At 42.6% G+C, this 26,680-nt stretch overlaps 2 protein-coding genes across 5 annotated transcripts in view; one reads left to right on the top strand and one right to left on the bottom strand.

Moving 5' to 3' along the window:
* Positions 1–11,569, bottom strand: part of KCTD19 (potassium channel tetramerization domain containing 19) — a 33,409-nt gene extending 21,840 nt beyond the window's left edge. For 2 of the 3 annotated variants that reach the window (XM_007517737.3, XM_060185359.1), the window contains exons 1-2: positions 11,463–11,569; positions 7,378–7,674 (exon numbers count right to left, since the gene is read on the bottom strand). In XM_007517737.3, coding sequence (XP_007517799.2) covers positions 7,378–7,674; positions 11,463–11,465 — 300 coding nt within the window. In that variant the 5' untranslated portion in view covers positions 11,466–11,569. Of the gene's footprint in view, positions 1–7,377; positions 7,675–11,462 lie in introns of those variants that run through there. The other variant, XM_060185360.1, reaches the window with a different exon arrangement.
* A 204-nt stretch (positions 11,570–11,773) lies between these two features.
* The window catches only part of LRRC36 (leucine rich repeat containing 36), a 74,562-nt gene continuing 59,655 nt past the window's right edge, over positions 11,774–26,680 (top strand). The window contains exons 1-2 of one of the 2 annotated variants that reach the window (XM_007517736.2): positions 11,774–11,896; positions 24,618–24,745. In XM_007517736.2, coding sequence (XP_007517798.1) covers positions 11,827–11,896; positions 24,618–24,745 — 198 coding nt within the window. In that variant the 5' untranslated portion in view covers positions 11,774–11,826. The remainder of the gene's footprint in view (positions 11,897–24,617; positions 24,746–26,680) is intronic. The other variant, XM_060185356.1, reaches the window with a different exon arrangement.

The raw sequence follows: 26,680 nt of genomic DNA, 5'->3' as shown, positions 1-26,680 counted from the left end.
CTCTGAAAGAAAAGCAATTCAAGACATGAGAGTGCCTAAAAACTAATAGAGAAGCAGGGTGCTTTCCTCTCTCTCTCTCTCTATCTGCCGGGGGGAGGGGGGTTTGTTACTCTGGACATATGTTTTCAGATAGAAAAAGAGTGACAGAGAAAAACACCATAGCACTAAAGCTTCCCCCAGTGCAGCAGGGGGCTGATATATGGCAAAACAGGCATCCTCCCAGGTAAATTATCTTGTTGACCCATGCAGAGTGTATTCTTAAAAACTGGAAATGATGTTGAATGTCTGAAATAGGAAATATCAGCACAGGATTAAATGACTAGAGCCCAGAAAGTTCAGAGGACAGTAAAAACAATTATTTCAACTTGGGACCTGAATTCTAGAAGGAAGGTCTCGGAATGAAGGAGGTCAGGGAGACAGATACTGGAAAAGTCAGACTGGATTTGGTGATGGACAGAAAAACATTACATCCAATAGTGAAAAAAATGAATGAAATGAGGGAAATTCTGGAAGATAGCTCATGCTAAGCTAACCACATCAGAAGAACATAAATGTGCCATTGACTTCACCTGCAGATTCAAATCTCAAGATCTGATATTAGTAGAGGAAACAAAAGGGTACCCTTGAACAATTCCACATTGGCCATAGAGGAAGGACATTTTGAGTGGGGGGAAATCCTGGCCTGAGAGAACAAGTTTGAGGATGGTCCCAGATACTTAATTCGGAGGTGCCATTTGGTATGCAGGTGTGTTCTTTGTGATGGGTGAGTAATGACAGTCCAACTAACTTGGGGGATATATGCTAGTTGAGAAAATAACCCATTTCTTACTATTGGGTTGTCACAAAAGTCATGACGTCTTTTTGCTTTGAAAAACATAGAAAAATACGCCATAACTTTTCTGACAACCTAATATTTTCACTAATGTAAAATGTGAGCAGTATAATTTCTCTCCAGAAAAACTATGTCTAAGAAATATTTATTTATTTATTTTTATTTTACCAGAGCACTGCTCAGCTATGGCTTAGCCTTAGGCACTAGAATCTAGTTAAATAACCATTATGCTATCTCCTCCACCAAACAAATCTTTTTTTATCGTTGTTGTAGTTATTATTATTGTTGTTATTGATGTTGTCATTGTTGGATAGGACAGAGAGAAATGTAGAGAGGAGGGGAAGATAGAGAGGGGGAGAGAAAGACAGACACCTGCAGACCTGCTTCACTGCCTGTGAAGCAACGCCCCTGCAGGTGGGGAGCCAGGGTTCGAACTGGGATCCTTATGCTGGTCTTTGTGCTTTGCGCCACCTGTGCTTAACTTGCTGTGCTACCGCCTGACTCCCCAAACAAATCTTAAATAAGAAGGAAGCCTGGAGAATTAGCTCATTCAGGAGGGTGTCAACATTGCCATGCATGCAAAGCATGTCTGAGCCCCCAGTTCCTGCAGCACTATGGGAAATTTCCATGCTGTGATGTCTCTCCCTATCTCTTTGTCTCTCTCTGCCTGAAAAGTTTACCTTGACTGGTGAAATCTTGGTGACATAAGAAAAGAAAACCCAAACAAATCCACAAAGAATACAACTCTTGCTGACTAAGTCATCCTGTATGTATCCAAGAGGCCCAACAAAGTAGTTTTCTAAACTCTCCCAACCAACCCTCATTCTGACTTAGGAAAACAAGGAATTCTACTCAGGGGAAATACAGAAGTATTCTATAGGAAGTTTTCCCCAGTCCTCTTACCCTGCCCTTACTCTTCTCAATAACACCTATTATATTTACTTTACCATATCATTGCTCATTCCGGACTAAGTTGGTGCTGGAGATTGAACCTGGGATTTTAGAGTCTCAGGCACAAAAGTACTTTGTATAGTCACTGTGTTATTTTCCTCACCCTATGCCTATTTGTTTAGTCTTCAAGTTATAACCTACCTCTAAGAGGAGTCTGCCTTTTTTGTTTATTGCTATATTTGCAAAATCCCCACCAATACCTGTGGGAACTCAACACATTTTGTGGAATGCACTGATGAATGAATGAACCTAATAATGCAACAAAGTCTAGGCTTATAAGCTGTCCTTTGACTTTGCTATACCACAGAGTGTGCAGCTGGTTTTCTATGGACTGACTTCAATTCCATTTCTATCTCCATGAATATCACACTTCCAGGACTTTTACCTTTCATATGTTATGACCCAGAAAGTTACTAGAGGGAGTACCAATTCTCTATGGAAATACAGACGCAAATTCAAATGGCTTACTGTTAACACAAAGATAATTAATGTTGATTTTGGGCTAGAAAGATAGGAGTGAAAAAATATGTCAGTCAGAAGCAACATCAGACTGACGGCATGGGGTGTTTATGTGCATGGCTGCCAAAAGATGGCTGGCAAATGCATTCTGCTAGCAGAGCTTTGAGAATTGACAGAGGTTTTCCAAAGAAGCAGAAGTTCACAGAGATAACTTATACTCTGATATGGGGTAATTGGAAGGAATGTGATGGTAAAGAAGTTTGGGGGAGCTTGCAAGTCTCCACTTGGCAAAAACAAGGATGGTCTGAACGACTTAAAGTTCAATAAAATATCAGTCAAAGAAGCTAAGTAAAACATAGCTCTGGCATTTAAAACCTGTGCCTAGGGTGGAAGAGATAACATAATGGTTATGAAAAAGACTTTCATGACTAAGGCTCCAAAGTTCCAAGTTCAATCCCCTGTGCCACCATAAGCCAGAGCTGAGTAGTGCTCTGGTAAAATAAATAAATAAATAAATAAAATCAAGAATTGGGCGGTAGCACAGTGTAAAGATCCGGTGTACGGATCCCAGTTCGAGCTCCCGGCTCCCCACCTGTAGGGGAGTCGCTTCACAAGAGATGAAGCAGGTCTGCAGGTGTCTATCTTTCTCTCCTCCTCTCTGTCTTCCCCTCCTCTCCATTTCTCTCTGTCCTATCCAACAACGACGACAACAATCATAACTACAACAATAAAACAAGAGCAATAAATGAGAATAAATATTTTAAAAATAAAAATAAATAAAATCAATGTCTCCATTGCTGGCTCTAGTCCCCAGCCTGTCTCTGCCTTTCCCTAGTGGGGTAGGGCTCTGGGGAGGTAGGGTTCCAGGACACCTTGGAGAGGTAGTCTGCCCAGGGAAGTCAGGTTGACGTCATGGTAGTTTTTTTTTTAACTTCTGTCTATGAGTGATATCATCCCATATTCATACTTCTCTTTCTGACTTATCTCACTTAATATGATTCCTTCCAGCTCCATCCAAGATGAGTTGAAAATGGTAAAATCACCATTTTTAATAACTGAGTAGTATTCCATTGTGTATGCCTTTGATAACTCTTTTAAATTTTATTATCTTCAGCCCATCTTGGATGGTGCTTGAAGAAGTCATATTAAGTGAAATAAGTCAGAAACAGAAGGATGAATATGGGATGATCTCATTCACAGGCAGAAGTTGGAAAACAAGATAAGGGGAGGGGTAGATAGCATAATGGTTATGCAAATAGACTCTCATGCCTGAGGCTCCAAAGTTCCAAGTTCAATCCCCTGCACCACCATAAGCCAGAGCTGAGCAGTGCTCTGGTTAAAAAAAAAAAAAAAAAAAGAAAGAAAAGAAAGAAAAAGAAAAACAAGATCAGAAGAGAAAACACTAAGCAGAACCTGGACTGGAGTTGGTGTATTGCACCAAAGTAAAAGACTTTGGGGTTGGTGGGCGGGGGGAAGAATACAGGTCCTGGAAAAGGATGACAGAGGACCTAGTGGGGGTTGTAGTGTTATGTGGAAAACTGAGAAATGTTATGCAGGTACAAACTACTGTATTTACTGTCAAATGTAAAACATTAATCCCCCAATAGAGAAAAAAATTTAAAAAATTTTATTATCTTTAATGTATTTATTGGATAGAGACAGCCAGAAATTGAGAGGAAAAGGGGTGATAGAGAGATGCCTGCAACACTGCTTCACCACTGGCAAAACTTTCCCCCTTAAGGTGGCAGCCAGGGGCTCAACCCAGGTCCTTGCACATTGTTCACATGTATGCTCAGTCAGGTGTCTCACAACCAGCCCTGCTCTTTCTTCTGATTGCAGTGATGAGGACCCGAAGAACTGTGTTGAGTAGTAGGGGAAATATCAGACATTCTTGTCTGGTTCCTGATTTTAGATGGAAATATTTCAGATTTTCCTCATTGAGAATGATGTTAAATATGAGTTTGCCATAAGTGGTCTTTATTATGTTGGGGAACTGTCCTTCTACTCCGAGTTTCTGGAGGGTCTTTATCATAAATGGGTGTTGGATCTTGTCAAATGCTTCTTCTGCATTAATTGATATGACTATGTGGTTTTTTATCTTTCTTTTTGTTGGTATGATGAAGTTACATTGATTGATTTGAATATGTTGAACCATCCCTGCTTCCCAGGGATTGAAGTTACATTGATTGATTTGAATATGTTGAACCATCCCTGCTTCCCAGGGATGGATGAATCCCACTTGGTCTTGGTTAATTATTCTCTTGATATGTTGTTGGATTTGATTTGCCAAGATCTTGCTCAGAATCTTTGCATCAATGTTCATCAGGGATATAAGTCTATAGTTTTCTTTTCCAGTAGAGGCCTTTCTTGCTTTGGGGATCAAAGTGATGCTAGCTTCATAGAGCATGTTTGGGAGTGCTTACTCCTCTATCTTTCTATAAATTCTTAAATGTTGATTACATGTTGAAATTATAGTATTTTAAACACATTGGGATAGGGAGATTATTAAAATTAACATCACCTTAAAATTGTTAAGTGTAGGGAGTCGGGCGGTGGCGCAGTGGGTTAAGCGCACGTGGCGCAAAGCGCAGGGACCGGCGTAAGGATCCCGGTTCGAGCCCCCGGCTCCCCACCTGCAGGGGCGTCGCTTCACGGGCGGTGAAGCAGGTCTGCAGGTGTCTATCTTTCTCTCCCCTCTCTCTCTGTCTTCCCCTCCTCTCTCCATTTCTCTCTGTCCTATCCAACAACAAAGCAACGTCAACAATAGCAATAATAACCGCAACGAGGCTGCAACAACTAGGGCAACAAAAAGGGGGAAAAATGGCCTCCAGGAGCGGTGGATTCATGGTGCAGGCACCAAGCCCAGCAATAACCCTGGAGGAAAAAAAAAAAAAAAAATTGTTAAGTGTAGTTTATTAGAAAAAATTAATTCTGGGGGCCGGGGGGTAGTGCAGCGGGTTCAGTGCACATGGTGCAAAGCTCAAGGACTAGTGTAGGGATCGAGCCCCTGGCTCCCCACCTGTAGGGGAGTTGCTTCACAGGCGGTGGAGCAAGTCTGCAGGTGTCTTTCTCTCCCCCTCTCTGTCTTCCCCTCCTCTCTCGATTTCTTTCTGTCCTGTCCAACAACGAACGACATCAACAACAACAATAATAACCACAACAAGGCTACAACAACAAAGGCAACAAAGCGGGGGGGGGGGGGGGGGGGATGGCCTCCTCCAGGAGCAGGGGATTCATGGTGCAGGCACTGAGGCCCAGCAATAACCCTGGAGGCAAAAAAAAATTTTTTTTAATTCTACGTTTGTTATACATATACAGTTCATATATTTGTATGGGACCACCCCATGTTTTTCCTAAGGCCTATAAGAATAATGCCTGGTACCTGAAATGCTCTCATTATATACTGACATTAAGTTGACTTGCTTGAGAAAAGTCTTTAAACTTAGCAAGCTACATTTTTCTCCCAGCAAAATATTTTACATTTTGGACAGTACCTGGAGTATCTGGACAGGACTTAGCAGTGGGGAAAATGATGGAAATGTGTGAGTCTGCTCATTTGCTTGAGGCAGCTATTGATTCTCCAGCTGTATTTACACTCTTCAATGAATAAACACCACTTGAGCTGGGCCAACCCAAATGTTTATTACTTTGAAAACATGGCTTCCAAAACATAAGCACTGGTTTGACAGTCTGTTTTAGGGAGGCAGAGCCACATAATACTTTTACTGCTCAAACAATTTGGAATTTGGAATCAGGCGAAATCACTGGCCTCTTAGCTGCTATTTTCCATTTAGAAGTTGCTTCTCAGATCTTTTTTTTTTTTTTTTTTTTCTAGTTGGGAAGTAAGGACAGCAAAAGAGTTAAAGGGCTTGATAAGCTGTTTATATAATTAGCTTGTGTTCCATAAAATGGTTATTTTAGCAATTGCCTTGATTTCTTTGACTTTCTTTAGTGAACAAATGATCTGCCCCCTTTGTCCTCAAAATGCTGTTTTGGCATAGTCATAAGCAATCCTGACATGCTAAGCCATGTGTTTTAAAGCAGCTTGTAATTTTTAGCTGTATCTTTCCTGGTAAAGTTCAATGATTAAAAAAAAAAATCAGATGGATAGCTTTACAAAATAATAAAAAGTGTGTTCAGGGAGATGGCACTGTGGCAGACTACAAGACTTGCAGGCATGAGGTTATGAGTTTGATCCTTGGCACCCTAAGTGCCATAGTGATGCTCTGGTACTTCCTCTTTTTCCATAAATTGAAACAAATATTAAAAAAATTATTATCTTTATTTATTGTAAAGAAATAGCCAGAAATTGAGAGGAAAGGAAAGAGAGAGAGAGAGAGAAGGAGAGACACCTGCAGCACCACTTCACCACTTGTGAAACTCTCCCCTTGCAGGTGGGATTGGGGGTTTGATCCCAGGTCCTTGCACTTTTTAACATTTGCATTCAACCAGGTACACCATCACCCGGCTCCATAAATAAACAAATCTTAATGCCACTACTGCAAATACAAATAACATTACAGGAAATTGCACTGGTGTATGTTAAGGCTTGTTTTGATTTACCAATATGTAACTTTGAAGAGGAAACATTGACTTAGTTTCTTCTATAGTTTGGAGAAACACAAGGAAAGAATATAATATTCTTTTAAAAAATATTTATTTTCATTACTGAATAAAAACAGAGAAATTGAGAGGGAAAGGAGAGATAGAGAAGAAGAGAGACAGAGAGACACCTACAGCCTTGCTTCACAATTCATTCACCACTCCTGCAAGTGGGGAGCAGGGGCTTGAACCTGGGTTCTTATACACTGTAATGTGTGTGCTTAACCAGGTGTGCCACCACCTGGCCCCATGATTTTCTGTAAGTGAAAGTTGTGTACCTAACATGCTTGATGTGAAACAATATTCTTGATTCTTTCAGATTTTAAATCACAAAGTGTACTTTAAAAAAAACTATTGTTTCTAGTTTTCTCCTTTTAAAATTTAACAAGTCACTATGAAATTCTTCACTTGGAACATGCACTTCCACTGTATTCCTTATTATTCTGACTCATTCATCATACTTGCCTGTTGAGAAGGTCATCTCAGCAGCCAAGACACAAAAGGATGCAATATTTAGTGGTGTAAGATCTTACCTGCAGCAAAGGCATCAGCTGCAAACCCAGTGCTTGCTCATACAGCAAGTTTAGTTCTGCACAACTGGAGAAGGAGAGTTTGGAGGTGTAGAGGTAATAGTGCACATGCCTAAATGTAGAACCATCTCTGTCAATGAATAACCTCTGGCTTTCCAAAGAGGTCAAGGCTGATGCCTCTTTCCACAGCAGGGAATCTGGGAACTGAGCGAGCTTGCTTCTGGGAACAGAGAAATGCCAGCCCCCGACATTGAAGTGAAACAAATCCTCTGTTGACTCATGAGACATGCCAGGCTCTTCCTGAAGGGAGAATGAAATGAGAGAAACGCAAGAAAAAGTAATAGAAAGCACTCATAATGGAAAGAGGACTATCTTTGTAGAAATAAGGTTATTTGCTGATAACATGATCTTAAACATAGACCAAGGGTGGGGAACATCCAGCCTATGGGCCATCCCACAAAATCATTTGGTCTGGTATTGCCAAGGCTACAAGTGGGACTCCAAATTCAATAAATCAAGGAACACTTTTCATAACAATATTAAGTGTTACATTTTAAATGGCTTATAAATGATATCCAAAATATCCAAATGGCCGATAGCAGGAAAAAAGGTTTGCCATCCCTGACATAGATAATCCTATGGAGTTTGCAAGATTGCAGTTCTACAAGATCGAAGATATAAAAAACTGTATTTTAGGGGCTAGGCAGTGGTGCACCTAGTAGAGTGCACACACTACAGTGCTCAAGGATCTGGGGTTCAAGCCCCCAGTCCCCACCTGCAGGGGGGAATCTTCATGATCAGTGAAATAGTACTGTGTGCTTCTCTATCTCCTCTATCCCTCTCAGCTTATGTTTCTATCCAAAAAAGTTAAATATTAAAAAATAAAAATTGTTCTTTAAAAATATTAAAAAATAAAAGTGAAATAATTTTTTGTTTATAACAGTATCAAAAAGAACAAAATGCATAGGAATAAGTTTTTCAAACAAAAGCAACACTTGTACTCTCAAAACTTCAGAACACTGCTGAAAGAAATTAAAAATACTAAAAACAGGGAGTCGGGCTGTAGTGCAGCGGGCTAAGCGCAGGTGGCGCAAAGCACAAGGACCGGCATAAGGATTCCGGTTCGAACCCCGGCTCCCCACCTGCAGGGGAGCCGCTTCACAGGCGGTGAAGCAGGTCTGCAGGTGTCTATCTTTCTCTCCCCCTCTTTGTCTTCCCCTCCTCTCTCCGTCTCTCTCTGTCCTATCCAACAACGACGACAACAACAATAATAACTACAACAATAAAATAACAATGGCAACAAAAGGGAATAAATAAATAAATAAAATAAATTAAAAAAAATAAAAAATAAATAAATAAAAATACTAAAAACAAGGGGGAAAAATTCCCTATTCATAGATTAGAAGAATAAGCATTGTTAAAATGGCAACACTCTTCAGATGATTAGTAAATACAATTCTCAGGGGAAGAGACCTTTGGGAGGATGGTACTAAGACATCTTGGTGTCAGGGTCCAACTTCCCACTTCCCAGAGCTGGTTAATTAGTGGTCAGGCTCTAACATAGTCATGGTCAACAAAGGCACTTGAATAAACTTCTCATGTCATGTTAATGCAGGAATCTGTTAATGGTTTGGAGGATTTGCTTATTTTCTTAATTGTCAAAAGCAAATTAAGTTTTTTAAATTAAATAAACCATCAATCAACTTTTAAAATAAATAAAACAATTCTCATGAAAATCCAAACCTGTTTTTTCTGCAAAAGTTGACATTCATAGAAAGTACTGGGCTCCCCAAATAATCCAAGCAATTTTGAAAAAATGAAAAGCAAGTTTGAGGAGTCACACTTCCTACTTTCAAAACTTAATACAAAGATATAATTAGATACTGTGCTATTGACATCAAGGCAGACATAAGGCTAAGTGAAATACGATTCAGAGACCTAAAATAAACCTATACATCTATGGTCAATTTCATTTTGACAAAGGAATTGAGACAATTTAGTGGGTAAATAATAGCCTTTCCTGGGGCCGGGTGGTGGTGCACTGGGTTAAAAGCACATGGCGCAAAGCGCAAGGACCGGCACAAGCATCCTGGTTCTAGTTCGGGGCTTCCCCACCTGCAGGGGTGTCGCTTCACAAGCAGCGAAGCAGATCAGCAGGTCTATTTTTCTCACCCCCTACCTGTCTTTCCCTTCTCTTTCGATTTCTCTCCTTCCTGTCCAACAATAACAACAATAGTAACAACAAAATGGGTAAAAAATGGCCTCCATGGGCAGCGGATTCATACTGCAGGCACCAAGCCCCAACCATAACCCTGGAGGCAAAAAAAAAGGCCTTTCCAAAAACAGCATTGGGACAACTGAATATTCACATACAGAAACATAAAGTCTCTCAAAAATGAGATAAATGAGATAATGAGATAGATGTACATATGATAAAACAAATATATTAAAATGTTACAGAATCTAGGTGGTGTATATATAGTACTCGCTGTACAATTCTTTTCAACTTTTCTGAATGCTATCAAAATGGGCATCAAAATATTGGGAGCGGGTGAACAGTGTTCCAAAAGAAGAGCTGGTTGCCCAAGACAGAAAAGTCCACTTCTTCAACAAAACCTTCCATCTTCTATTTAAACAGCCAAGAAGGTGGGGAAAAAAAAAAAAAGAAAAAAGGAAAAAGGGGCGGAGTTCTTTTACCTTATAGTAAACGTAGCCTAACTATCCAGATATTATGTAGTCACTTCTGAGGTTAGAAATTATAGGGGATACAAAAAGTTGGAAAATGTCATGATACATAGAAGTGGAACTAGAAAAGCTAGTCTAGTTTTTTTGTCCTGGTTCATGGCTAAGGTTGAACATGACAAGCTGAGAGTAACTAAGAGCCTCGCCGAGATCACAAAGCAAAATCATGCAAGGGCTCTTGTTTTTAAAGGTTTTGAAGGTTTCTGCTTAAAGGTGACTAGCGGGTTGAGAATTCAGTGAGTGTGCTCTGCAGGAACACATTTTGGATGCCAAAGAAAACCCGCTTTTGAAGGTGAGCTACAGTTTTGGCCTCATTGTCTCTTATTAAGAATAGTGTTTTGGTGGAGTTACGGAATGTCGGTGGTGGGTGTGGGGTGGAGCCATATCCTGCAGTCCTATAATCTTGCACACCACAATCTGATCAATTAATGATAATGATAATAATAATAATAATAAATACAATTTTGGCTCAAGAGTTTGCCTTCTCACACTTTCATGCCTCATCCACAGGTGGGCTCTCAAGAGGGATGCAGAAGTGAAGGCAGGGGTGAAAGCTATGACTATTCCAGTTTTCTTCCCAACGTGGTGCGGAGCTGTCAGCCATGGGCAACGCGCGGCGCGGCACTTCCGGGCTGAGCCGGAAGGTGGCGCAGTGAGTTCGGCGCTGGGCGCTCAAGCTTGAGCTTCTGAGCTCAGTCCGCAGCATCGCGCGCGCCAGAGTGATGCTCCGGTTCTCTCCCTTATGAACCAATGAAGCTTTTTTTTTTTTTTTTTTTTTCCAATTGCTTCTTGTCAGATCGATCTGGCGTCGCCCCCGATACAATCATCTCCACCGGACCCCTAAATTATCTTTTCCACATGGATCCCTCGCCCCTAAACTAGCTCCTTCCACCCCCGTGTCTGGAGCCAGCACGCTCCCCGGTCTGCTGCCATGTCCCCCCACCCCGTATTTCAGACCTGGCCCCCCCATCCTGCCTCAGGGAGCGGCGCCCCCTCACATGTCCTTTCCGGGGTTCCCCAGCTCACCCGCGGCCTCACCTTAGAGTCAGCGTATCCGGGGCGCGGAGACGGGGAGCCCTGCCCCGCCACTCTGCACCCCCACCCCCTCGAACCCGGGGCCCCGACCCCCAGAGGTACAGCGCGTCCTTCCTCAAAGCAGGTACTTTCTCCCACCCCCTCAGAGCCAGCACCCCAACTTCACAAAGATGGGACCGTAACCCTTCACACCGTGCCCTGTCCCAAAGCCGAGACTCCATACCCATCACCCTAATTCCGGGGCCACAATGCTCCCCCGTTTCCCGCTGTAGTGTTTTCGGCCCCCGCCCCCCTCAGGGCGGGCCCCGTACCATGGTGGGGAATCGTCCCCCGGCGGCCAGGCGCGTGACCCGCTCTAACTGTCCAGGTTGTTCGGGGCGGAGCCTGACTGCTCGGGGGGCGGGACCAGGCTATGGGGGCGGAGTCAGGCTGCTCAGGGAACCCTTTGGGGGCGGGGACAGGCTGTTTGGGGCGGAACCAAGCTGTGTGTGGGCGGGGACAGACTGCTGCGGGTCGGGGTCATGCTGCTGGGGGTGCGGGACCTGGCTGGGTCGGAACAAAGCTGTGAGGGCGGAGCTAGGCCCTTTGGGGGCGTGGCCAGATTATGGGGGCGGGGCCTGGCGCGCAGCAGGCGGTCTCGCGAGCGGCGACAGGTGAGCGACACGGCGGGCGGGGATGGCGGAGCAGTGGGATCTGGACGAGGAGGGCATCCGCCGCCTGGGGGCGCTGACCCTGCAGCAGCCGGGTAGGGCCTGGCTGGGAGCGCAGGGGTTGGGGGATGCTGGCTGACAGACTGAGGAGAGAGAATTGAGGTGACGGGGGAGTCCTGAGGAAGAGGTTGGGAAACGGTGGTCCCTGAGCTGCTCCCCAAGCCAGGAGGGGTGACTGGAGAGGGGTACATGGAGGTGACACAGAGGAGGAGGCTCCAGGGGGAGTGAGTTGAGACTGGGGGAGAGGAATTGAGGGAGAGGAGGGCGTCTAAAGAGAAGAAGCAGAAACTGGATGAAAGGGACCCTGCGACCCGGAACACAGACCTGGACCCTCAGAATTAGTGGACATGGAGCAGTGGTAGGAGAAGAGCTGCTGACAGGGCGTTTGTGTTTGCGTTTGTGTCTTTAATCAGAAGAGCAGCTGTTTTTATACTCTCCAAGTAGGGTGGAAACAGGATGTGACATAGAGAGGGTGGAGCGAAAAGTGACTGGTGGAAGATCAGGGTGTGACAAGGAGAGGGGGTGGAGCAGGTGAGAATTCTACCACTAAACCACCAATGCCCTGGAGGGAGTGTGGAGCTTTATGTAAATGTAAAAGTGATTTATGTAAATAGACCAAAGCTTTGAATGGGATCAATTCAATCCCTATATAGGCATATGGTTAAGCAGAAGCCAGGGGGAGCTGGCATACTACCCAACACCCCTCCTCTCTCCATTTCTCTCTGTCCTATCCAACAATGACATCAATAACAACAATAAAACAACAAGGGCAACAAAAGAAAATAAATAAACAAATATAAAAAAGACTAAAAAAAATGGAGACTGAGGAAAGGGAAGCTTTAGTTATTCATGCTGGGTAGAGGGAGAGAGTGAAGATTGAGAAAAGCAGGTTTGGGGAAGAGAAGTCAGGAGAGTTCTTTTGAGTATGTTAAGTTAATTTTTTTTTTTAGACAGAGAGAAATTGAGAAGGGAGATAGAGGGAGGGAGGGAGAGATTCAACCTATGCCACCACCCTGATATTTTAGATATATTTATTGGATGATTTAAATTATAAAAAGTTTTGCTCACTGCAATACATGCAAATAATGGAAGAGTGTATAAAATAAAATTTGAAATATCCCCCCTTTCAGCCTTCTGGATGCTCAACTAGGTGTACCACCACTGACCTAAGAGTTTATTTTACTTTATTTTATTTTATAGTTATTTATTTTCCCTTTTGTTGCCCTTGTCGTTTAACATTGTTGTGGTTATTGATGTCGTTGTTGGTGGATAGGACAGAGAGAAATTGAGAGAGGAGGGGAAGATAGAGAAGGGGAGAGAAAGACAGACACCTGCAGGCCTGCTTCACCGCCTGTGAAGTGACTCCCCTGCAGGTGGGGCGCTGGGGGCTTGAACTGGGATCCTTTTGCTGGTCCTTGCGCTTTGTGCCATGTGCGCTTAACCCGCTGCGCCACTTCCTGACTCCCAAGAGTTTATTTTTTTAAAGTTATCTTTATTTTTTATTGGATAGAGACATTCAGAAATCAAGAGGGTTTTGGGAGAGAGAGAAAGAAAGAGAGAGAAAGAGAGAGAGAGAGACCTGTAGCACTACTTTACCACTTGTGAAGCTTTCCTCTTGCAGGTGGGGATGGAGGCTCGAACCTGGGTCCTTGTGCATGATAACATGTGCGTTCAACCAGGTGTGTCACCACTCAGCCCTGAGAGTTAGTTTTTTTAAAAAGTAGTTGGATATTGGAGTTTGGATCTCAGAGAAAATGCCAGGATTTGAAATGTAAATTTTAGAGACTTAATAAAGAGATAGTATTTAAAGCCAGGGAACTGTATGAACTCACCTAAAAAGGAAATGTGGATGGAGAATAAAGAACTTAAGACTCAGACTTACGGTATTTTAATGTTTAGAGTTTGAATAAAAGAGGAACAAGATGGTGTCAGAATTTAAGAAACAGGGAGTCCGGTGGTAGCACAGCAGGTTAAGCGCATGTGGTGCAAAGTGCAAGGACCAGCTGAAGGATCCCAGTTCGAGCTCCCAGCTCCCCACCTGCAGGGGAGTCGCTTCACAGGTGGTGAAGCAGGTCTGCAGGTGTCTATCTTTCTCTGCCCCTCTCTGTCTTCCCCTCCTCTCTCCATTTCTCTCTGTCCTATCCAACAACAACAATAAAACAACCAGGGCAACAAAAGGAAATAAATATTTTAAAAAAATTTTAGGCAGGGGTAGATATAGCGTAATGGTTATGCAAACAGACTGTCATGCCTGAGGTTCTAAGTCCCAGGTTCAATCCCCTGCACCACCAGAGCTGATCAGTGTTCTGGTAAGAAAAAAAAATTAAAAACTTTAAAAAAAAATTAAGAAACAGTAATGTATCCTGAGAAATGTTACACATATACCAACTACTGTATTTTAAAAATTATTTTACTTATTTGATAGAGAAATTGAGAGCAGAGGGAGATAGAGAGGGAAAGAGACAGAGAGACATTCTGCAGCCCTGCTTCACCACTTGTGAAGCTTTCCCCCTGCAGGTGGGGACAGGGGCTTGAACCCGGGACCTTGCACATTGTAAAGTGTGCGCTTAACCAGGTATGCCACCACCTGGCCCCTACAAACTACTGTATTTTACTGTCAACTGTAAACCATTAGTCCTCCAATAAGGAAATTTAAAAAGAACAAAAAAAAAGTGAATCAAGAAAGTAATGGTTACCTGTGTCAAATGCTGTTGACTGCCTAAGCAAGTTAAAGCAAAAAACTGTCTGTTAGGTTTAGCCCCCACAAAGCTCATTGGTGACTGACAAAGGAAGTTTCCTGTGAGTGGGAAGGAGGGAAGCCAGATTGGAATGAAATGAAAAGAGAATGTTGGGAGTTGGGCAGGCGGTAGCGCAGCGGGATAAGCACAGGTGGTGCAAAGCTCAAAGACCAGTGTAAGGATCCCAGTTTGAGCCTCTGACTCCCCACCTGCAGGGGAGTGGCTTCACAAGCCGTGAAACAGGTCTATCTTTCTCTCCCCCTCTCTGTCTTCCCCTCCTCTCTCCATTTCTCTCTGTCCTATCCAACAATGATGACATCAATAACAACAGTAACTACAACAATAAAACAACAAGGGCAACAAAAGGGAAAAAATAAATAGATATTAAAAAAGAAAAGAGAATGTTATGTGAGGATGAAGGGAAATCAAAACTTTTGCCAAGAAATTGGACTTTAGAGAAGATAGGAGTGGTAGCCCAGGAGGTGGCACAGTTATGAGATCCAGAGATCAGTCCCCACCATTCTATGTGCCAAAGTTCTGGTTCTTACTCTCTCTCTCTCCTTCAATAATAAATAAAAGTGGAGGAGGGGAGAGATGGACATGCACAGGGCGGTACAAGTATGCATGTGCACAGGGGCAGATAGGAAAATAGCTTAACTTTTTTTTTTTTTTTTTGGCCTCCAGGGTTATTGCTGGGGCTCAGTGTACTACGAATCCACTGCTCCTGGAGGCCATTCATCCCATTTTTGTTGCCATTGTTGTTATGGCTATTGTTGAATAGAACAGAAAGAAACAGAGAGAAGGGGAAGACAGAGAGAGAGAGAAAGAAAGGAACCCAGGTCCTTGTGCATTGTAACATGTGCTCTCAGACCTGCTTTACTGCTTGTGAAATGACTCCCTGAAGGTGGGGGGCTGGAACCCAGATACTTGCACCAGTCCTTGAGCTTTGTGCCATATGCACTACTACCCAACCCCCCAAAGCTTAATTTATTAGAGTACCAAGTTGCATGCCTGAGGCACTAGAGACTACAAGTTCAGCTCCCAGCAACTTATGCCAGAGCTGAGCAGGTCTCTGTAATTTCTCTCATTATATATAAATAAAGTATTTATTTATTTTCTTATTGGATAGAGACAAAGACTGATAGGGGAGGGGAAGATAGAGAAAGAGACAGAGAGACACCTACAGCCTTGCTTCACCACTTGTGAAGCTTTCTTCCTGCAGGTAGGGACCAGGGGCTTGAACCCTGGTCCTTGCACACTGTGATGTGTGCGCTTATCCAGGTGCACCACCACCTGGCCCCATTAAAGTATTTTTTACAGGGGTCAGGGAGGTGGTTCATCAGTAAAGTGTATAGCCTGGAGTATATGAGGTCTCTGATCTGTGCCATCGCTGTCATCATATATACCTGTACGGTGCTCTGATCTCTTGAAAGAAGTTTGGGGTGGGGTGGGGAGGAAGGAATAGAGGGAGGCAGACAGAAATTAAAATACCACCCTCGTATGGGGGCTGGGTCGTAGTGCAGCGGGTTAAGCGCACATGGCGCGAAGTGTAAGGACTGGCGGTCTAAGGTTCCCCACCTTCAGGGGAGTCGCTTCACAAGTGGTGAAGCAAGTCTACAGGTGTCTTTCTCTTCCCTTCTCTGTCTTCTCCTCCTCTCTCGATTTCTCTTTGTCCTATCTAACAACAACAGCAGCAACAACAAGCACAACAAAATGGGGAAAATGGCCTCCAGGAGCAGCGGATTCGTACTGAAGGCAGCGAGCCCCAGTGATAACCCTGTAGGCAAAAAAAAAAAGAAAAGAAAAGAAATAGGGGATATCTGGGTTCAAGGATAGGCGTTTATTATTTATTTATTTGCCTCCAGGGTTAGCACTGGGGTTCAGTGCTTGCACTACGAATCCACTGCTCCTGGAAGCTATTTTTTTCCCTTTTGTTGTCCTTGTTGTTTATCGTTTTTGTTATTATTATTGTTGTTGTTATTGCTGTCGTTGTTGTTGGATAGGAAAGAAAGAAATTGAGAGAGGACAGGGAAGACAGAGGGGGGAGAGAAAGACAGACACCTGCAGACCTACTTCACTGCCTGTAAAGCTACTCCCCTGCAGGTGGGGAGCTGGGGGCTGGAACCCGGATCCTTACGCTAGTCCTTGTGCATAGCGCCATTTGCACTTAACCCGCTGCGTTACCGCCCAGCCTCCCATTTTCCCCATTTTTTAAAAATAGGATAGGGAGAAATTGAGAGGGGAGTGGGGAGATAGAGAGCGAGAGAGAAAGACACCCTGTAGACCTGCTTCACCGCTTGTGAAGTGATCTCCCTGCGTTGGGATGCCTGGGGCTGGAGCCGGGATCTTTGCCCGGGTCCTTGTGCTTCATACTATGTACGCTTAACCTGGTGTGCCACTGCCCAGCCCCCAAGGATAGGCGTTTAAAAGATATAGTATTCTAGAGTATATTTGTAGGTTGATGATTACTATTTGGTAGAGAAGTAAAATACATAATAAATACATTTTGACTTTTAAAATGATTCAGTTCTGGAAAGCTAGCTAGTATATTGGTAACAGAGAAGAACTGGGCCTATGGAACAGGGAACTGAATCAGTACTTAAAGACAGGGTAAATGCCAGATTACTTTTCTCTTTATTTAGCTGTTTTGGAAAAAATAAGTTGTGTTCTTAGTATCATTCAAAGGTAACTACTGAGTATTATTTTGTTTTCTTAATATTATTATATGAACTCATGGGTATAAATGTTTTGTGTGTTCCAATTCATTGTAATTATCATAATCAATGTTGAACTTGTCCCTACTTTAGCTAATGGAAGCTGTCAAGTACAAGATGATAGATACATGTTTTCAAGGTTTCTAATTTTTGTTTGGATGCCTGCTTATAATAAAATTAATATTAGTTGTTTCTTAAGTGGTGCACTTACTTTATATTAGTGATTCATTAGTGATTTACAAGATTGTAAGATAATAGCATATAGTTCCACCACCACTGTGAAAGTTCTGTGTCCTTACCACCTCCCCCAAGGATAACTTCCACATTTCCCCCAAGGCCTTAGAAATGGTTTGGCTTTCTCCTTCCTTCCTTCCTTCCTTCCTTCCTTCCTTCCTTCCTTCCTTCCTTCTTCTTCTTAAATCTTTTAAATTATATTTATTTATTTAGTTAGTTATTATTGGGTAGAGAAAGAGAGAAATTGAGAGGGGAGGAAGAGCTAGAGAGGGAAAGAGGCAGAGAGACACCTGCAGCCCTGCTTCATCACTTGTGAAGCTTTCTCCCTGTAGATGGGGACCAGAGGCTTGAACCTGGGACCTTGCACATTGTGTGCACCACCTAGCTCTATTCTCCTTCTCCTCCTCCTCCTCCTTCTTCCTCCTCTTCTCCTCCTCCTTCTTCTTCCCCTTCTCCTTTTTCTCCTTCCCCTCCTCCTCCTACATCTCTTCCTCCTCCTCCTTTGTATGTTCATGTGTTTCAATTCTCTGTATTCCACATATGAATAAAACCATCCAGTAATTATCACTTTCTTCCTTACTTTACCTAGTATGATCACCTCCAGTCCCATTCATTTGGTTGCAAAGGACACACCACCATCTTTCTTTCTTTCTTTTTTTTTGCTGAATAGTATTCTCAGTATATGTCATATTAAATTTTTATCCAGTTTTCTGTTGATGGGGATTTAGACTGCTACTTTATTCTGACTATTTGTGAATGATGTAGCTATGAACATTGGGGTGCATATGTTCCTTTGTATTAGTTTTTTCATGTCTTTTGGATAAATGCCTAAAGTGGTAATGCTGGATCTTAAGGTATTTCCATTTTTATTTATTTAAGGTCTCTTCAGACATTTTTCCAAGGAGGCTGCACCAGTTTGCATTCCAACAGTGTAACAGAGTTCCCTTTTCTTTACATCCTCCCCAGCATTTGCCATTTGTTTTGTTGATATAGGCCAGTCTCACAAATGTGAGATAGAATCTCGGTGTGGTTTTTTTTAACTGGTATTTCTTTTCTTTTCTTTTCTTTTCTTTTTTTTTGCCTCCAGGGTTATTGCTGGGGCTCTGTGCCTGCACCATGAATCCTCTGCTCCTGGAGGCTATTTTTTTCCCTTTTGTTGCCCTGGTTGTTTTATTATTGTTGTAGTTATTATTGTTTTTATTGTTGTCATTGTTGTTGGATAGGACAGAGAGAAACGGAGAGAGGAGGGGAAGACAGAGTTGGGGGAGAGAAAGATAGAGCCCTGCAGACCTGCTTCACCGCCTGTGAATTGACTCCTCTGCCGGTGGGGAGCTGGGGTCTCGAACTGGGCATCTTACCCCGGTCCTTGCGCTTTGCACCATGTGCGCTTAACCCGCTGCACTACCGCCCGACATCCTAACTTGTACTTCTTTCCCTCTCTCTTTTCTCTCTCTCCCTCTCTCTCTCTTTTGTCTCCAGGGTTATTGCTGGGGTTCTGTGCTTGCACTATGAATCCACTGCTCCTGGAAGCTATTTTTTCCCTTTTGTTGCCCTTGTTGTTTTAGCGTTCTTGTTGTTGTTGTTTTTATTATTGCTGTCATTGTTGTTGGATAGGACAGAGAGAAATTGAGAGAGGACAGGAAGATAGAGATGGGGAGAGAGAGCTTGACAACTGCAGACCTGTTTCACCACTTGTGAAGCGACCCCCCCCCCCCAGATGGGGAGCCAGGGACTCGAACCGGGATCCTTATGGTCCTTGCACTTTGCACCATGTGTGCTTATCCCACTGCACTACTGCCCGGCCCCCTTAACTTGTATTTCTCTAATGATAAGTGAAGTGAAGTATTTCCTCATATATCTGTGGCTCATGTGTATTTCTTCTTTAGCAAACTTCAGATCTTTGCCTGCCTTTTTTTAAAAAGAAAATCAGGTTATTCCTTTTCTTTCTATTAAGTTGTATGAGTTCTTTATAGATAGCTGTTTGATATCAACCACTCATTAGGTGTGTGGTGTGCAAATATTATCTCCCAGTTGTTGTATTGCCTGTTTATTCTTTTGTTAAGACTTTTTTTTTGGTTTTGTTTTATTTATTATTGGATAGAGACAGAGAGAAATTGAGATGGGAAGGAGAGAGAGAGAGGGCAAGAGACAGAGAGACACCTGTAGCTCTACTTCACCACTTGTGAAGCTTTCCCCAAGCAGGTAGGGGACCAGAGGCTTGAACCTGGGTCCTTGTGCACTGTGATGTGAGCACTTAACCAGGTGTGCCACCGCCTGGCCCCTTACCTATTTTTGTGGAGTTTTATTTTGATGTGTAGTTCTTTTTTTTTTCTTCTTTTGCCTCCAGGGTTATCACTGGGGCTCAGTGCCTACAAAATGAATCCACTGCTCCTGGAGGCCATTTTTCCCATTTTGTTGCCCTTGTTGTAGTTGTTACTGTTATTGTTGCCATAGCTGTTGTTGTTGTTGGACAGGACAGAGAGAAATCAAGATAGGAGGGGAAGACAGGAGGAGAGAAAGATAGATACTTGCAGACCTGCTTCATCGCTTGCGAAGCAACCTCCTACAGGTGAGGAGCTGGGGGCTTGAACCTGGATCCTTATGTCTGTCCTTGAGCTTTGTGCTATGTGCGCTTAACCCGCTGAGCTACCACCCAGCTCCCTGTAGATCCCTTTTATTTATTTATTTGTTTGTTTATTTATTTATTTATTTTTCCCCTTTTGTTGCCTTTGTTGTAGCCTTCTTGTTGATGTCGTTCGTTGTTGGATAGGACAGAGAGAAATGGAAAGAGGAAGGGAAGACAGAGAGGGGGAGAGAAAGACACCTGCAGACCTGCTTCACCGCCTGTGAAGCGACTCCCCTGCAGGTGGGGAGTGGGGGGGGCTCAAACCGGAATCCTCATGCTGGTCCTGCCGCTTTGTGTCACGTGTGCTTAACCCGCTGTGCTACCGCCCAACCCCCCTTTAGAGCTCTTTTAATTTGAGGTATCTCCATCTATTTAGTTTGTTTTAGTTTTACTTGCCCATGGAATTGACCCTCCAAGAATATCTTTGATGGTAAGATCCTGAAATGTTTCACTGATATGTTGTTCTATGTATTTTTATTTTTTATTTTTATTTATAAAAAGGAAACACTGATGAAAACCATAGCATAAGAGAGATACAACTCCACACAATTCTCACCACCAGAACTTCATATCCATCTCCTCTCCTGATAGCTTTCTTTATCCCCTCTTTCTCCTATTTACCCCTCTGGGAATATGGATCCAGGATCATTATGGGGTGCAGAAGACAGAAAGTCTGGCTTCTGTAATTGCTTCTCTGCTGAACATGGGTGTTGACAGGTTGATCCATACTCCTAGCCTGTCTCTCTCTTTCCCTTGTGGGGCAGAGTTCTGGGGAAGAAGGGCTCCAGGACACATTGGTGGGGTCATCTGCCCAGGGAATTCCTCTTGGCATCATGTTAGCATCTGGAACCTGGTGGCTGAAAAAAGAGTTAACATATAAAGCCAAACAATGCTTTATCCATTGTACCATCTCTTGGACCACACACAAAAAAAAACCCCAAGTTTTATACATCTATTTATTTGCATAAGATAGTGAGAGAGAGGGAGATAACCAGAGTATCATTCTTACATAAGGGATACATGAATTAAACTCAGGCCCTTATGCTTCCAAGTTCAATGTGCTATTTCCTGTGCTACCTTTCAGATCCTTAAGTGCACTCTTAAGTGAAACTGGCTTTTATCTTTATGAAACTGCAAGTGTAATGAAGAATACAATAACTTCAAGTGAAGCTTAATGCCACTGCCTTCTGTCATCTAAGGTTCCAGTAGCTTTTGGTTTTAGAAAGAGACACAGAGAGACACCACAACACCACTTCACTGCTTGTGAACCTTCCCTATTTGCATTGTGCTTCTGTGTAGTGGCCAAGGGCTCATTCCAGGGCCTTTGAGCATGGTGAAGTGTGTGCTCTCTGGGGTGAGCTATTTCTCGCTCTCTTAAACCTTTTTATTTATTTACTGGATAGAGACAGCCAGAAATCAAGAGGGAAAGGGGATGATAGGGAGAGAGACAGAGAGACATTTGTGGCACTGCTTCACCACTCACAAAGCTTTCCCCCTGCAGGTGGGGATCAGGGGCTCAAACCCAGGTCCTTGTGCATTGTAACATGTGTACTCAACCAGGTGCACCACCGCCCAACCCCTGGGGTGAGTTGTTTCCTGACCCCAATGTTATTATGTTATCTTTAGCTTGTTTTAAGTTGTAGTAAGTTGCAAATTTCATTTGTTTTGTGGGTGCATCTTTCTGGAGAATTCTTTTCAGGAATGTTGTTCTGCTCTTTGTCGCTTTTTGGAGCATCATATGAACTACTTTTCTGCATCTCTTTGTCAAAGTGAATTAAGTTCACCTGTATTTCCTGGTGGAAAGGGTGAACCTAAATAGCTTTTATATTTTCAAGGTTTTGGAGCTCCGTCTTCTGTCATGCTCATAAAGTATTAAAAGTTAGGTCTTTGTGTTCCATTCTTCTTCTAGCGTTTGCCCTTCTTCCATAGCCAGTCAACAGCGTCAGGTTGAGCCTGATGTAAAGTTTCGAGACCTCCTTTGAATCTGGAGAGGTGGCAGTCGTTGACTATGTGGGTCATAGTCTGTCTGTAGCCGCAGGGGCAGTTCGGGTCGTCTCTGGCTCCCCAGCGATGGAACATAGCAGCGCACCGGCCATGGCCTGTTCGATAGCGATTGAGGAGGGTCCAATCATAACGTGCTAGGTCAAAGCCGGGTTGACGCTTGCAGGGGTCTGCGATGAGGTGTTTGTTCTTTACCTCAGCTGACTGCCAACTCTCTTTGTGTTCCCTGAGAGCTGTCATCACTGCTTCACTTTCCTCTTGTATTTTCATGTCCTCTTTCCCTTGAATTTATTAGACTTGTTCAACTCACTTACTAATTTTTCCCTGATATGTTCTTGTCTCAAAAGAGCTCTGCATTTGTATTGCTTTTTAGAGTTTATAGGACCCAGATCTCATTTCAGTGCTTGCAAATGAGATGCAAAATAATCTTGCTGGCATTCACTTGCAAAACAGATCTTTCCTAACCTCCTCCTAGGTTTGGTTGCTAATCTCAGTTAGAGCTACCCCATCAGCTGGTGAGTTTCTATTTCAATTATTTTGAAATTTTCCTCTTTTCAAAGATGTTATAAGTCTAGCTGACTTTCTCTCCACATACATGCATATATCTGTATATACAGGTAAAACGTATACATATAGTCATTTACTTATCTACACACATGTAATCATATTCTATATGTGCACTCACATATGAAATGCAATCACACAAATACATATGAAACCATACTCTTTTCTTGGTTAATATCTTGGACATCTTTCTATATTAGTATCTACAACTCTTAATTATTTTACATAGCTGCATAACAATAATATGTATCTAGACCACATATCAGACACTTCTTTTTTTTTTAACTTACTAAAAAGACGTTTATTATTTTATTTATGTATTTATTTATTTTTTAATTTTTTATTTATAACAAGGAAACATTGACTAAACTTAGGTCCTTTTCCACTATCATGCACCAGGACCCCAAACTGTCCCCCAACCCCAGCCTCCTCCCTGCCATCTTTCCCCAGAGTCCTTTGCTTCAGTGCAATATAACAACCCAAGTTTTACCTTTTGTGTTTTTCCTTTCTGTTTTTGTTTCTTAAGTTCCACCTATTTTAGACCATCTAGTTCTACTCTTCTACTGATAAACCCTCAGACATTATTTATTTATTTTGTCTTTAATCTTTTTATTATTTATTTATCATTGGACAGAGACAGAGAGATTTAGAAAGGAGAGAGGGAGATAAAGAGGGAAAGAAACAGAGAGACACCTGCAGCTCTGCTTCACTACTTGTGAAGCTTTCCCCCTGCAGGTGGGGACCAGGGGCTTGATCCTGGGTCCTTGCACACTGTAATGATTATGCTTAACCAGGTGCACCACTGACTGGCTCCTTAGTTTTTTTATTTCTCCCTTCCTTCCTTCCTTCCTTCCTTCCTTCCTTCCTTCCTTCCCCCCTTCCTTCCTTCCTCTATCCCTTTATTCCTACTATCCTAAAATCTTTCTGCAAATGTATCCTTGTGATAGTTCTGGTAAAAATTTATATTACATTCAGTTTACTTAATAACTCTTCAGTCAGTGATGAGCCACATATACAATGGTGTTACAACAGGTTCAACTATATAGGCTAGGTATAGAATAGTTTTGTGAAATTAGGTTTTGTAATGTGAAGTTTACAAAAATGGCAAAATCACCTATCAACACATTTCTCAGAATGTATGCCAGTGTTCAGCAACATATGACTCTATCTGTAGGGTTGAACCCTAGCAGAGGGATTGTTAAACTTTGCTTGTTTTAGAGAATTAATATTCCTGTGAGAACATTGAGACTTTATACTCTTGAGAGTAATTAGAAAAACCCAAGTATACTGTGTTGGTTTCATTGTCTTAGTTTATGGTGTACACTTAAAAAGAAGACCTGACCTTTTTTTTTCCCCACTATTATTATTATTAGCCTCCAGGGTTATCACTGGGGCTCAGTGCCTGCACTATAAATCCACTACTCCTGGAGGCCATTTTTTCCATTTTATTGGATAGGACAGAGAGAAATTGAAAGGGGGAGGTAGAGAGGGAGAGAGAAAAATAGATACCTGCTTCACCGCTTGTGAAGTGACCCCTCTGCAGGTGGGGAGCTGGGGGCTCAAACCTGGATCCTTGTGTGGGTCCTTGTGTTTAGTGTTAGGTGCACTTAAATGGGTGTGCCACCTCCCAGTCCCCCCAAATAATTTTATTAGGGGGGAAACAATGTACAATTTCTTATTTCCTCATGATAGGAGTCTGTACACCACTTCCACCACTAACCCAAGTCTCTCTTTACCATGGTGTTTTGGGTACTTTTTATGAATGTTGGATGCAGGCTTTTCACAGGTGGGATATGGGAGGAAGGGAGAGCTATTTTCACTGTTTCTTCTCTCTATGTAACCAGAGATCATAACACATCTACTGACAATCTCTTTTCAGAACTGGTGGAGTCTCTTTCATTGCAAGGATCCTATGCTGGAAAAATTCATTCCATTGGTGATGCCTTCAGAAATTTTAAAAACCTCCGATCCTTAGATTTATCAAGAAATTTGATAACTAGCTTGAAGGTAAGTTCTATATGCATGACCAGCCAATTTAGTCCAATTAATTTTTTAAAATATTATTTATTTATTTATTGGGTAGAGACAGAGATCAAGAAGGAAGGGGGAGATAGAGAGGGAGAGTGACAGAGAGACACCTGTAGCACTGTTCCACTGCTCGGGAATCTTCCCCCTGCAGGTGGAAATCGGGCTTGAACACAGGCCCTTGCACATTATAATATGTGCATTCAACTGGCTATGCCCAACCCCTCCAATATTTTATGAGAAGAAGTAAGAGATAATACCACCATTGGGGAATATGTTATCTTTCTTTTGAATGTGTCCAAGCTAAATTTTACTATTTACTATAAAATTCTTTCAATTTGATTCATACATGAAATCTGTACTATAAAAAATTGAGAAAGTTTCCTTTTATACTCATGGAAATTAAGCAGTTATATTAAACTATCACTGCTTAGTGTAGTAGTACAAACTTTAATGTATATAAAAATTTATAGGGGGACTGGGTGGTGGCGCACCTGGTTGAACACACATGTTACAGTGCACAAGGACTCAGGTTTGAACCCCCAGTCCCCACCTGCTGGGGGAATGCTTTGCAAATGGTGAAGCAATATTGCGGGTGTCTCTCTTTCTCTATCACCCCCTTCCCTCTTGATTTCTGGCTGTATCTATACAGTAAAATAAAATAAAAGATAATAAAAAATTTTAATGAAATAAAAAATAAAAATTTATAGGTTGGAGGAATATTCAATAGCATAGTAGTTTACACAACATACTTTCTTTTTTTCCCTCCAGGGTTATTGCTGGGCTCGGTGCCTGCACCACGAATCCACTGCTCCTGGAGGCCATTTTTTCTCCCTTTTTGTTGTAGCCTCATTGTGGTTATTATTATTGCCATTGTTGATGTTGTTCGTTGTTGGATAGGACAGAGAGAAATGGAGAGAGGAGGGGAAGACAGAGAGGGGGAGAGAAAGACAGACACCTGCAGACCTGCTTCACCGCCTGTGAAGCGACTCCCCTGCAGGTGGGGAACCAGGGGCTCGAACCGGTCCCTGCGCTTTGCACCGCATGTGCTTAACCCACTGCGCCACCGCCCTACACAACATACTTTCATACTTGAGGCAGCCGAGGACCTGAGTTCAACCCTTGGCTAACCACCATAAGCTAGAGCTTAACAGTGTTCTGGAGATATACATCTACACACATACACATACATACACTACACACACATATGTGAAGGTATATATATCTTCATGTATATTCTCCTCCCTCTCTTTTTCTCATGTTATTAAATAAATATTTGTAAAATGTCAAGGAACACTTGTAAAAGTTTTTGTTGTTGTTGTCATCACTGGGGATTCATTGGCCCAGCTTTTTTTTCCAGATAGAAAGACTGAAGGAGATACAGAGAGAAGCACAGAAGCTTTCCTTAGTGCAGTGGGGGCAGAACTCAAACCTGGGTTGTGTCCATAACTAAGCAAGTGCACTATCCAAGTGAGCTATCTTGCAAGCCCAAAAGGACAGATTCTTAGTTCCTACTCTAAGAGAAATTATGAGTTGGCAGGTTTAGGGTAGACTCAGGACATAACCTGAGGATTCTGATAATGGCAGTTGAGGGAACACATATGTAGATACAACGCTGTAGGTTACTACTGTAGGCTTTTTCTAGGAAGGGGAGAAAATAGTGGTCTTGAAAACAATGAGAGATTTCCAGGTCAGAGAGTGATGCAGAGGATATCACAATAAAGCAGGCAGGGCAGGCTTGAATAGTGTGTGTATGAGGATTAACAAACACAAAAGAGCTCCACAAACCAGACATCCACGTATGGAGATATAAATTTTGTTTTCTTTTTTTGGTAGACTCCCACATGGTGTTTCTTCCACATGTTCCCATTCTTCCGAGCTATGTACCTGTCTTGACAAAGCCCTTCTTGCAAGACT

The sequence above is a fragment of the Erinaceus europaeus genome, chromosome 2 (assembly GCF_950295315.1).
Source record: "Erinaceus europaeus chromosome 2, mEriEur2.1, whole genome shotgun sequence".
NCBI classification, from domain to species: Eukaryota; Metazoa; Chordata; class Mammalia; order Eulipotyphla; family Erinaceidae; genus Erinaceus; species Erinaceus europaeus.
The sequence above is the reverse complement of the archived record's forward strand: the minus strand, read 5'-3'. Positions and strand labels throughout refer to the sequence as shown.